General features: G+C 42.0%; 1 protein-coding gene across 1 annotated transcript; it reads right to left on the bottom strand.

Moving 5' to 3' along the window:
• Window positions 1-6,518: 6,518 nt before the first annotated feature.
• NEUROD6 (neuronal differentiation 6) lies at window positions 6,519-9,832 on the bottom strand. Its single transcript, XM_055294456.2, has 2 exons — window positions 9,646-9,832; window positions 6,519-8,337 (listed from the first exon to the last, which is right to left on the bottom strand). The coding sequence occupies exon 2, from the start codon at window positions 8,314-8,316 to the stop codon at window positions 7,303-7,305; it is 1,014 nt and encodes a 337-aa protein (XP_055150431.1). The 5' UTR covers window positions 8,317-8,337; window positions 9,646-9,832; the 3' UTR covers window positions 6,519-7,302.
• Window positions 9,833-12,760: the final 2,928 nt, after the last annotated feature.

Genomic DNA, 12,760 nt, shown 5'->3' with positions numbered 1-12,760 from the left:
AAAATAAAAAAATGATATGGGAGGATTGCTGCAATGAGCCCTAATTGCACCACTGCACTCCTGCCTGGGTGACAGAGTCAGACCCTCTCTCAACAAAAGAAAAGAAAAAGAAAAAAATGATCATAAGATTTCTCCTCAGAGACACCTCCAGAGCTAGGGCATGTAGGGTAGGGGGTCTTGGTTCCTGGCCCTCCACACCTGTGTTCACCAGGAGCAGAAACATTTCCATGTGTAGACTGACTCCTAAGATATCCTTTGAATAAAGCATACATACTGCTGCTTAAAAAAAAAAAAAAAAAATTGGCCGGGCGCGGTGGCTTACGTCTGTAATCCCAGCACTTTGGGAAGCTGAGGTGGGCGGATCATGAGGTCGAGAGATGGAGACCATCCTGGCCAACATGATGAAACCCTGTCTGTACTAAAAATACAAAAATTATCCAGGAGTGGTGATGCGCGCCTGTAGTCCCCACTACTCAGGAAGCTGAGGCAGGAGAGTCACTTGAACCCAGGAGGCGGAGGTTGCAGTGAACAGAGATCACACCACTGCACTTCAGCCTGGCCACAGAGCAAGACTTTGTCAAAAAAAAAAAAAAAAAAAAAAAAGCTGGTGGAAACCATTTATCACTGATACAATGAAATGAGATTTTGGGTTAGAAAAGTGGGCTGGGGATCCCTATACAGGCCTTCAGTGCCAACTAAGGGGCCGTGAAATGTTGAGAGTGAAAGTATGAGAAGCCAGCTTTGGCCAGCTACGTCCATTATGTCTGTACCTATAGACAGTGGAATGACTTTGGTAATTCTCAGTTTCTGGTAAAATAAAGATCATGGGAAGTGTTACTTTGTGACTATGTTCTTAGGACTAAATAAGGTGAATATGTGAAAAGGACTTTATAAATTCTAAAGTGTTACATATAATGTCAATAATTGTCTGTAGTTTTAATTGAGAGGATTTATATAAATAAACATTAAAATGCATTTTATCACTTATTGGATAGACAATGAGAACCATGAAAGGTGTTTCTCTAAGGTACTGGTGTGTTGCAGTATTTTAGGAAGATTAATTTGGCATTGGGGAGTGGGCTGGTTGTAGGGAAGGTGGTGCAGGGGACATTAGTTGGAGATCAGGATATTTGTCCAGGTGTGAAGTGAGAAGAAGAAATCAACAGAACCTGGAGACTAACTTGAAAGGGGACAGCCAGAAAGAGAAGGAAATAGGAGAAATATTTAATATCACTTTTTTTGCAAAGTGCTTTTCATATTCCCAATCTCATTTAATCAAAGAAGGCTCAGTGAGTTTACTCACAAGAAGCTACAGGAATGTTCTGGAAGGGGATGACAGGATAGGCAGTGTTTTGGACAGGGCTTCATTCTAGACACAGTGAGTTTTAAGAGTGAGTGGGATATCCAAGTGAAGATATTTGGCGGGCTGCAGCACAGCTCGGGCAGTCCTCATGTAGATGGGACAGGAGATGGGAAGTGGGATCATTGATGCAGTGGAGAGAGGTGCAGAGGGCTAAGCGCTGGTGAAGAGTTGAAGAAAAGTGAACAAGGGTGAGGAGAGCCCCAATAGCTTGAGAGGGCTGGGGCAGCTAGAAAGCAAAGAGAGTAGAATTGAAGAAGAGTCATTGGACTTAAGTAACTTGTTTTACTTCTTATGATCTTTATTTGACTGGAAATTGAGAATGGGCAGTTGCGTCACTTGTCCAAGGGCACAGGCTAATGTGCATCCGTGGACAAAGCTGGGTCCTCGAACTTACGGCCTGCAGTGATTTCCATAGCTGCTTAGTTGGCACTCAGGGCCTTCTGTCTTGAGATTTCCAGCTCACTTTTTCAATCTGATAGCCTAGTTGTTTTATTAATGGTTTTCAACACCTTAAAAAAAAAAAAAAAGCACCCACCAGTATTCTTTGTCCAAATGATATCATAGAAGTTAGAGTAAATATTACAACATTCAGTCTCAACTGGGTGATACCATAGAAGAAGATCAAAGAGGAGATCAAAGAGAGAAGGCACTGAAGAAGTTGAGGTATTCTATGTCAGGTATTTATTGAGAACTCTGGGAAAGAAAAAGAATGAGTGGTTAGTTGGGGCTTTAGGATGAATAAAGGTGTTTGATTGTTGTTTTATTTTGGTTCTCCAATTTGGGTCTCCAATTAGCTCTATCTTTGCCTTGGTTAGAGCATCATGTGATATACTCTAGCATGAGAGGACAGATTGTAGACCCTCTCTTCCTACATCCCTGGTATAGAGCTGCTCAAGAGAAGAACTTGAACATTCTCCTAATTTGGATTTTCACTGAGTACCTGATGAAGAAATAGGACCCCTGTGGAAGAGGGAGGATATCCCATAAATAGGGAAGGTATCAGAATACATGAGGACATTCAGAAACAGGCCTGAGGGGAGCCATGTTGCAATTGCTCTGAGTATCCAATGACGCTACACTTGAACTTACCCTGACCCAGCACCCGGGAGTGGCTGAGTGACCTGGAACCAAAAGGGCTGGGTGGCTAAAGCAAGAGAACTTTACCAGCAGGAGCTTGGGCACTCTGCTTGCTCTTTAAAATAAGAACATGCTTTTCCTTATTGGTCAGAGAACCAGAGATAGGTGATGAGAGCCAGAGAGAGCAGTTTCAAAGGGGGGTACAAATGCCCAAAAGATGATTGAGGTTAAAGGTGGGTCAGTGCCATCAGGTGGGCTGCTGGACTAGAACACCAGCCACACAATGTTTCATTGGAGGTGGCATCAACAGGGGCAATCTGGGCATGGGGAATATGACCGAGAAAAGGCACAGGTAGAAATAGGGATGGGAGATGAAAGCAGGTCCCTTCATGCCTTCAAAACAGACAGAGAGAGGCCTGAGGTCATGCATTTTGCAGGTGAGAGAGAGAGACTGGACTTAAGGACAAATCTTACCTAGCATCTGCAAGCAAGGGATGCCTAAGAGACATTCATAACACAAATGTATGTGGTCAAAGGAGAAAGAGGTAATAGAAACAAAAAGAGAATGCTTGGGAAAAATATAAGGTACCAGACAGGTGAGGAAGGAATTGGGTGGACAGTAGAGTTCAAGGCATGGCTAGGTGCCTAACTAACATCCATTTTCTCTTTTATTCTCACTGATTGGACCTGATTTTATTCCAGGTGGCAATATACTTTGTTAAAAAGGATCTATTTCCCTACTTCTCTTAAATCTACAATTACTCAGTAGAAGTCATTTGGTGGGGCTTCTATACATTTCTCTAAAGGAGTCTGATCAGATGGGTGGAACATCCTTTTATCATCCTCCCTTCCTTCCTTCCTTCCTTCCTTCCTTCCTTCCTTCCTTCCTTCCTTCCGTCCGTCCGTCTGTCCATCCTTCCTTCCTTCCTTCCGTCCTTCCTTTCACAGACTCTTGCTCTGTAGCCAGGCTAGAGTGCAGTGGCATGATCTCGGCTCACTGCAGCCTTTGCCTCCTGGGTTCAAGCAATTCTCCTGCCTCAGCCTCCTGAGTAGCTGGGACTACAGGCATGGGCCACCGTGCCCAGCTAATTTTTGTATTTTTAGGAGAGATGGGGTTTCACCATGTTGGCCAGGATGGTCTCAATCTCTTGACCTTGTGATCCACCCACCTCAGCCTCCCAAAGTGCTGGGATTACAGGCGTAAGCCATTGTGCCAGACCTCCTTTTTTCTTCTTAATTGGAATGAAGATGCAATGTCTAGAACTCCAGCAGCCATCTTGGGCCAGGAGGTGAATGAGAATGGAAGCCCCAGACTAAAGATAGTGGAGTAGAAAGGTAGAAGAAGCCTAGGCCCCTGGTGCCCCTGGCACAACCATATCAGTCCTGGACTACCTCCCATGACTTCTCTATATGAGAAAGAAATATATCTTTATTTTGTTGAGGCCACTCATTGATATATAGATATATATCCTGACAGATAAAAGATATAGATCATATATATATACACACATACACACATATATGTAAAACCTAATCCTAATAAAGGAAAAAGAACAAAATTGTTTGAAGGCAAATATAAGATTCACATAATTCAGCTCAAAAGAAGAGATGTCTAATCAATATGGAAGACAATAATGGTTAAAAGCATTCAGAAGAGAGAAAGATTTTTCATGCTGGGAGGTGAGGGAATCATGAGGTCAGAATAAGAGCAAGGATTTCAACCCAAACCTATCCGACCCCAAGTCTTCCATGTTCTTTATACTATAGTATTTTCCCTTCTACTGGAGTGCTATCTTAAAAAGATTTTGCAGTGCATGGCATCTGTGATGTTGGTGTTTGAATGAACAAGTCGTATGATTTCTTAGGATTGCAATCAAGAGAGAACAGGAAGAGCTCTGCTGGGGAAGCAAACTGACAGCCAGCCAGGGTGGTGTGTAAAGGGCGGGTCCCATGCCAGGGGTTATCAGGGGCATCTGAAGGAGGACTAAGCCGCAAGGATCACCCAACACCCGGTCACACACAACACACTATCCCTCATGGCAAGCGTTACCGAAGAAGGGAGCATCCATTGCATTTTTGCATCCAAGTTTTTGAAGAAATTTCATATTCTCAGGCATCTGTGCCCGAAAACCCGGCTTTTTTGCTTGAGTTCCTTATGGACAAAGCTCTGAGATCAGAAGCTCCTGGAGGTTTGCTTCTTCCTCACTCAGCCAGCTGCTTTTCTTCCTAGCTCTCCCACATTGCCAGAGGGGGGCGGGAGGATACATCTCCTGTTGCAGTCTCTCGTTCCAACATGAATTTGTGACCCCGGAAAGACTGTGCGGGTTTCAAAAGCTGTCTGAACCAAGATTCTGAGCAGGCGCGAGGCTGTTCTCAGTCGGGCAGCGGGTCACCTTGGAGCAAGGATCAAGGGAGAAAGATGGGGGCGGGGGGTGGGGGAAGCCACACCTATTCTGCTAGTGATTTAACAGGATCGCTTAAAAAAAATAAACCAAAAAGGCCAGATTCTTCCATTTCCAGATGCTTCTTCACTTTCTTGCTGTTTGCTCGGACAGGGTGAGCAATGGCCAGGCGCTTAGTGTCTGAGGGGCCTTAAAGAGGCCTGGCAGTCCCGAACACAGTGCCAGGGAAAGCAGGTTTTGTGCGCATATGGGAGGAAGCAAGCGCGAGTCACTCCGGTGCAGAGAGACAGGCAGAAGGGACAGACGGCTGTCTAGTTTGGGCAAACTTCTCTCTACCTGGGGCGGGGTGGCAGGGGGGCGCAGTTCCTCCTCTCTCTCTGGCTTTTTTCCCCCACTCTCTGGGATTTGAATGAACAGGTGCTAACACACCAGCTTAGACGGGCGCGTTCAGCACCCGCGCCAGCAGCTGCTCGGCACCTTTGCCCCTCGGTGGCGGCTGCCATGCGCACCAAAGGCCCAGGGGCGTAAAGCTGGAGGCGTAGAGGGAAAGGGCGACGCTGTCCTTTGCAGAATGGGGCGCGGGCCTCTCAGCTTCGGCTCAGGAAGTCCCGCCAGCCGTGGGAGGGGCAGGGTAGGGTCAGCTCTCGGCTGCACTTGGGCAACAGAGAGCTGGAGCTATCGCCGCCTGCGCCGCGTCCCTCCTTGTGGCACAAGGAGTGGGTGAAGGGGCGACCCCCTTTCTCCCTCTCCGAGCGAGTGCGGGGCAGAGCCTCCAGGTCCGCGCGCTGCGGTGCGCTCGCCGCTCTCCATGCCACTCGGCCCCTTTCCTGGGCAGGCCAGGTCAGTGTGGGCGCCGCGGCCCGGGTTCGCAGGGCGCAGGCCCCCGGCCCCCAGGGCGCCCACTGCGGGCGGGACACGGGCAGTGCAGCCTGTGCCCGGGGGGCCATGGAGGGGACGCGACGCCGCCAGCAACCTCTCCCCGCGCCGCCCGCCAGGCCCGGTCGGGCCTGCGCCGGCTCTGGCGGTGCCCACATGGCCCCCGAGGGGCAGGGTTGGCCAGGCCCACCCAAGACCTCCCCCGTCCCGCCACCGCTGCACCCACTTTCTGCTGCCCTCATCGGTCTGCGCAGCTGTCCCCGCTCCTCCCCCTGAGGCAAAACTGCACCAGAGGGCATCTTGGCGAGGTCATTGCCATCCCACCCATGGTTGTAGAAGAGACTCAATCCTGTTTAAGAGGTTTAGCTCCCCAGGCGCTATTAAAAATAAGTTTTTGGTGGCCTTTGTAAGGAAACTTTTAATCACACAGAATTTAGCCTCTGATCGGCCAGACATTTAAACGGTGCAGAGTAAAACCTTCCATTTTTAACATCCACCCTGGTGTTTGTTGGAAATTTGCCACCGATTTTAGGCTCGAGCTGAAGGTTACCAGGATTTATCATTGTTTCCCCAGGATGTTTAACCCTCATGGGCTCCTCTTCTTTCATTTAAGACACTTGAAAAAAAAAATTCTTGTAAGCGCTTTGGCCATTTTGTTTAAGAAATTTGTTTTAGCTCCTACGGTTTTGTAATCCAGAAATATTTCTGAAATGAGGAGTGGGGAGTATTGGAGACAGAAAGCAGCTGTGTACCAGGAAATAATAAGTAGCATGCAAAAATATCACAGCTAATAGATGTCCTTTACGAGTGGAAATATCTATGTTTAATTGCCTTAAAAATGTGGGGTGGAAAAACACAATTATACATTGTGATAACAAACCTGTACAGTTAATTTCTGAATAATACAAAACAAGTGCTGAAATTTTTTCTTGATGATTGAGATAATTTCCCCAAATTATGACATCAGCTACCCAAATATCATGTTGCCCCATCTGCAAATACTTGAAGAGGAATATTTACCAATTGAATGCATTTGGATTCATCCTTAATAAAAAGAAAATTGCATAGCTTTTTATATTGTTGCAAATGCATCTCCCAATATCATTGTCAGCTTAGTGATTTTCTCAATATTTTAAAATTTCAATTTTTAAAAGATACATAATATATAATTCCTAATAATTATAAACACATCATTTTACTCATCTGATTTTAATAACATGCATTTTATAATTACTGTACAACCAAAATAGACATTGAATTATGCTGTGTGCATGTCTTTATTCAACAGTATATTCTTAGACACCTTGTTCAAACAAATTAAATTTAAAAGAAAATTAAAAAGAAAAAAATCTTTCCAGTAGAAGCAGAATCACAGTGCTTTACAGACAAAAGGAAAGGAAAAGAAGTTCTCATACGAAAAGAGATTTATTATTACATAGAAAATTCTCACAATAGTTGAAACACACTTCAGAAACTAGTAAACACCTTAGATAGAGTTGTGCCAATTACTCAGCCCACAAGCATCTGCTTTGTCTTAATTAGACGGGGGAGGTGAATGACCACTGTTTATTTTCATTTTCCTCATTAATTATGAAAAACTGCATTTAATTCATCTTGCATTGTGAGAGATTGGCTGCGCAGATGTAAGTCGTAAGGGAAGTGGCTGTCGGTGGGCAACCTGAACATGGCACCCTGCCCAAGGGGACCCCTGGGTGGCACTGCACAGTAATGCATGCCATAATTGTAATTTTTGCCATAGTCCAAGGTTTCTTCTTGCTTCAGGGAAAATATCCCATTATAGTTAATTGGGGGAGGACTTAAGGGACCTTCAAACTGAGGGCTGGCACACTCAGGGGAAGTACTTTCATAGAAGGATTCATACGCACTGCAATAATTGTAGGGTTTCATGGACTTGGAATTATCAAGAGTCCCATGCCCTGGGGGAGTGGTGAGCTCAGGGCTGTGGTAAGGTGGGTAGAAGGTAGAGTAGGGTGACCTTGTGTGGTGTGCAGCCTCCCCACCCTGACCCATCAGGAAACTCCTGGCGTTGAGCTGCAAGCAGCCTGCCACCAAGTTTGTAGTTGGCTGGGAAAGACCTTTGCATAAGTTTTGGACGAATGTGAGCAGATCTGGTCTCTTGCCGATTCTGAGAATTTCAGAAAGTGCCCAGATGTAGTTTTTGGCCAGTCGTAAAGTCTCTATTTTGGACAGTTTCTGGGTTTTAGAATAACAGGGGACCACTTTTCTTAAGTTGTCCAGAGCGTCGTTGAGGCCATGCATCCTGTTCCTCTCGCGCGCGTTCGCTTCCTGTCTTCTGAACTTGACCCTTTCCAATCGCAGCTTTGTTGTCTTTTTTTTCCTAAGACCCCTCCTTCTAGGCAACCCATTTTCATCTTCCTCTTCCCTGTCTTCCTCCTCTTCTTCTTTCTCGGTTTCTTCTCCAGGGGCCCTTTTGATGCTCTTTCCTCGAAGGACAATCTGTTTGGAAAAGCTTTCTGGCTTCTTAATTTGCTTCTGGTCCTCGCATTCTCTAGAAAACTTTCTGCACATCTGGGATTCTGGCATTACAACAGACTCATCAAACGGTAGTGTTAACATGGTTCTCTAATCTTAAATTACCTGAAAAAATGCCAGCACAATATTTAAAGAGTTTTCATTTTTAAAGTTTATACACTTAAAACATATTTAATTATGTAATCATAAGACTACAAAAACACATGAAAAACACTGATTCGGGGACTGATTTTTTTAACATTAAATATAATTTTGAGTTTGTGAAGATAAGTAATTATGAAGACATTGATGCATTCAATAGGATTAATTTATATGAGCAAATTATCAAAAGAAAATAAAAATGAAACATATAATTATTGTGATATCACCACCATCTCCATTTCTCTTTGCCTTTAAACTGGATTTTAATACCCCCAGAAAAGATTGTGGAATTCAAGCAAATGCAAAACATGAAATTGCAATGCAGAATTTCATTAATTCCAATTCCTCTGAGCACAAAATCAGAAGATAAACCAGTTTTTAAAATGGAAAGTACTATCTCTCCATTAGCTGACAAATTTGTGTTCTTTTTTTTAAAACAAACAAACAAACAAAACCTTAACTTTATTTGCTGTACCACACAACTGTGAATTTAGATATGTGGGTATGGGAATACAAAAATTTAAAGAAAAGTTTATAATCAGAGTCAATTTTTAAACTGATTTTTTCTGATCAGTAAAGAATTACGTAAAAGAGCACTGTTTTCCCAGGCTTCAAAAAGAAAAGGGGATTAGGCTAATTTGGAATAAACTCTATAAATAAATTTAAAACATAAAAATCACTAGCGATTTCTTTTAATTAAAAAAAAATTGAGACTGGTTTTATTTACATTTAATTTTTTTCCGAATAGAATTGTCTGTTTACTGCTGTTCAAATCATCCTGGACAAAAACCACTCTCGTAGTGTTTTTGTTCTATGAGCCATAGAAGTCTCCCTCTCGCTAATATCTGACAGGAACGGTCCAAGGATTCTGACTGCAATTGTGCACGTGTGTTCAGAATCCCAAATGAAAGGGGAAAAGAATATGTGTTTCAAATGCATTTTGGTTTTTGTTTGGTGAAGCAGCAAGTATTTTCATCTAAAGTCTTCAAACAAATAGGCACATTAAAGCAGAGACTTTTCAATTTAACAATCTCCAGCCCCCTCAACACACACATACACACACGAACACATACACAAACTCTTAGTAATGTCCACATACTTGCAGTGTTACATAATAGCAGTGAAAGTATGTGATAATTACATCATAAGAATGAAATATGATAAGTTATAGATGGCAAAGAGCATATAAATACTATAAGACAGTGACACTGTATCTTTAAATACTTGCATGCAAAGCCAGCATCAATTGAAGTATATCTTTATTTATATTACCTTAGGTTTTAATTTCATTCAATAATCAGTTTTCATTTTGGGTCTTCCAAATCTTTTCAGGCTGAGTGTAGCATCGTCTCCTGGAGTCTCTAGATCTGTGTATATCTGCACTATCTCATTGATCTCTAAAAAGTGACATTGATGCCAACTGCCAGAGCTGGTACCCATGCCATCTGCTAGTGACGTCACAGGGCAGAGAGAGCCATGTGATCCTCTCTCTTGGGACCTTCATTCTGCACTGATCATCTGGCATCCCTGTAAGTGGGTACCAGCATTCATGCATCAACACAGAAGGTTAGACTGATAGGAAAAAAATCTGCACCAGCATTTCACGTACAGTAGGTGCATTTCTCCTCGAGCTGCTTCGGTTTCACTGGCAATCTGTAGAAATAGCTGTGTTAGTGTTCAGTTTCGCCCTGCCAACGATGCAAGTATTAGGTGGTCGTTAATATTCCATTCATTTACAAGGTGGGCTTTTGTGTGAGCGAGAGGTTTTTGTTGTTGTTGATGATGTTGTTTTGTAAAGATCACTATCCCATTTGTGCACCTGGGTACCCAGGGAAAGAAAGCCGTGAAAAGGAGCTGGAAACTGGTCTTAAGATGTTTAACCAAACTAAGATTTGTGTAAGTGAACAGGGGTCAACAAAGGTCTCATTTTCTTGTTTTGTTTCACAGCATGTAACTTATGAGTGTGTGTCTGTGTGTTCTTTTATTAACATGTAAGACTTCTGTGCTTCTTAGGGATTTGGAATAAAAGAACAGCTTCTCCATCTGGGGTCTGTGAAAGACATCCTCAAATACTCCCCTTCCTACACTTGCTGGTATCTTTCACCAACTTTTGCAGAGACACTGCAAGTCCATTTTTAAGGATTTCAAACTACATACTTCGTCCTCTGCAGAAAGTCACTAACTTCACTCTTTTATTGTCCCTTATCTCTTCCCAGCTTTAACTTGCTTGTTCCTTCTCATTTCATTTCAGACACAGTAAACATAAAAATTATCACTTAGGTTTCTCTCTTTCTCTCCCTGACATTCTGCTGAGTACTTTAATCAAAGATTAGCTTTCCTGTTTTTTTTTTTTTAACGTTCAGATTTTTTTTCTTTCTCTTAAAAATCTTGTCCTCGCATTTTTCTCTAGACCAACATCAATTTAAATATCTTCTTGTTCTTTTATCAGTGTCCAGTTGTTTTTCCGTGTCAGGTGTATTTCAGATTTATCTTTTTTCCCCACTCCGCACTTTTGGCTTCTTCTTAACAAAAGCAGGGTGGAAACAGTTAAGCAAAGCTGGCAAAGCCTTATAGATAAAACGAACTGTGGAGCCAGAGACAGACTCCACCTTCCTCCCGTTTTCTCTTCTCCGTGCCCCCACCCCTATAAAGGACATTTGATTTCAGGATTGCCTGCCAGTAAAGTAAAAAGTGCACTTACAAAAAAAAAAATAAGTAAAAGTTTTAAAATAAACAAATAAACACAACCTTTGTTGTTTGACAACTGAGTAATCTCTTTCTATAAAGTGAGAGAGTATGCTTTTGGTATTAAAGTAATCCCTGGCAGAGTTGTAATCTGTGTTAGCATTCCCCTTATAAATCCCAGTTTTGAAAGGTTTAGAATTCTGCTGCTTTAATGCACTTTGGATCCAAATTGGCACCAAGGGCCTCACACTAAATTCAGTTTTGCTCCTGTCATACCCCACTCGTTTCCACCTTCTTCAAAGAGTTGCTTAACTTTTCCTGGACAGTTCTAGAAATGATGGGGAAGCTGGCAAAAAGGAGAATCAAATATGTAAAAGCAGATAATTTTTCTCTCTTAATGGCCCAGTAAAAAATGCAAATTTAAAATAAGAGTCAGGCTATAAACTCCTAAGTTAAAATAGGTAGGTTGGCCTAGCTCTTGTTTTTTAAAAAGCCAGATATACCATAGCCATTGTAAAATTTGTTGTTTAAGAATATATTACTTGGTAATGAGTGCATTGAGTATATTTCATATGGCTTTTAATTCAAGAAGTACACACAGTTTTTATACTAGCATAGAGAATTTCTATAGGAAGGCCAGTTGCAGAATTTTGTTGATCTCACATATAATTTAATTTTTAAATGTAAAGGAGCATAAGTATCAGAGTCATGAGCCACAAAGCAGCCAGTGCTGTCTTGAATTTTGTATATTGCACCATATTCTAAACTTGCAAAGTCTCCAAAAGCTGCACTGCATTAAAGGCATCACAAACATGGAAATCAAAATCCAAGGAATAGATGACACGATATGCCAGTAGAAAATTATCATGGATGTACTTTGTTGAAAGGGTAGATTTTATAGTTTATCTTGGCATTTGCAGAAAAATGAGAAACAATTTATTGATAAAAACATTTGAGGCTGTGCTATTCCTGCCTTTGAACACGAAAGAAAAACCTTTGGTGCTGACGGGGTGGAGGAACAGAATTAGTGTTCAGGTTTTCTGACTATTAATCTATTGTTTGGATGCTTTAGTTTTTTGTTTTTTTCAAAAAAAAGGTGGGGGAAATAAAAAGTTGTTATGTCAAGATTTAGCAAGAATTAAGTGTGTTTGTACAATAATCTTTCAAAAGAAATTTTGTTATGCATTTTCTACTATAGTTCCAGATATGCAAATGCCTGTGCTGTTAATATGCATTCATAACATACACCATAAGGGCTGTTCTACTCTCTGCTAAGAAAGCATGTTAACACCAATACTCCAAACAGAAATACATTCTGACTTATAGATGAATATGCAGAGTATGAGAAGTGTATTATCACCATTTCTATAATGTAGTTTCTCATTTTACAACAACTACTGCATACCAAAGTTCATATCTATAACTCATTTTGGTATTAATTTAATTGATATGATTTTTGCTCCTGGGGCCATGCAATTTTATAGACTTTTTAAAACGTGTCCGATGTCTGTCTGTCTGCCTATCTGTTGCTTTCACTGGGTAAATGCTCATATTTCACTCATAAAAATGAGCCACGGAAAATTTAGATAGAATTTTGACTCTGTTATAAGACAATAAAAACCTAAAGTCCCAATTAAGTCTCGAGGGTTGTTGTTTTTTATGTCATCGTGTTGGTGCCTGTGTCTTAGCAAGTGGGAATTCT

Source organism: Symphalangus syndactylus, chromosome 9 (genome assembly GCF_028878055.3).
Source record: "Symphalangus syndactylus isolate Jambi chromosome 9, NHGRI_mSymSyn1-v2.1_pri, whole genome shotgun sequence".
Lineage (NCBI taxonomy): Eukaryota > Metazoa > Chordata > Mammalia > Primates > Hylobatidae > Symphalangus > Symphalangus syndactylus.
The sequence above is the reverse complement of the archived record's forward strand: the minus strand, read 5'-3'. Positions and strand labels throughout refer to the sequence as shown.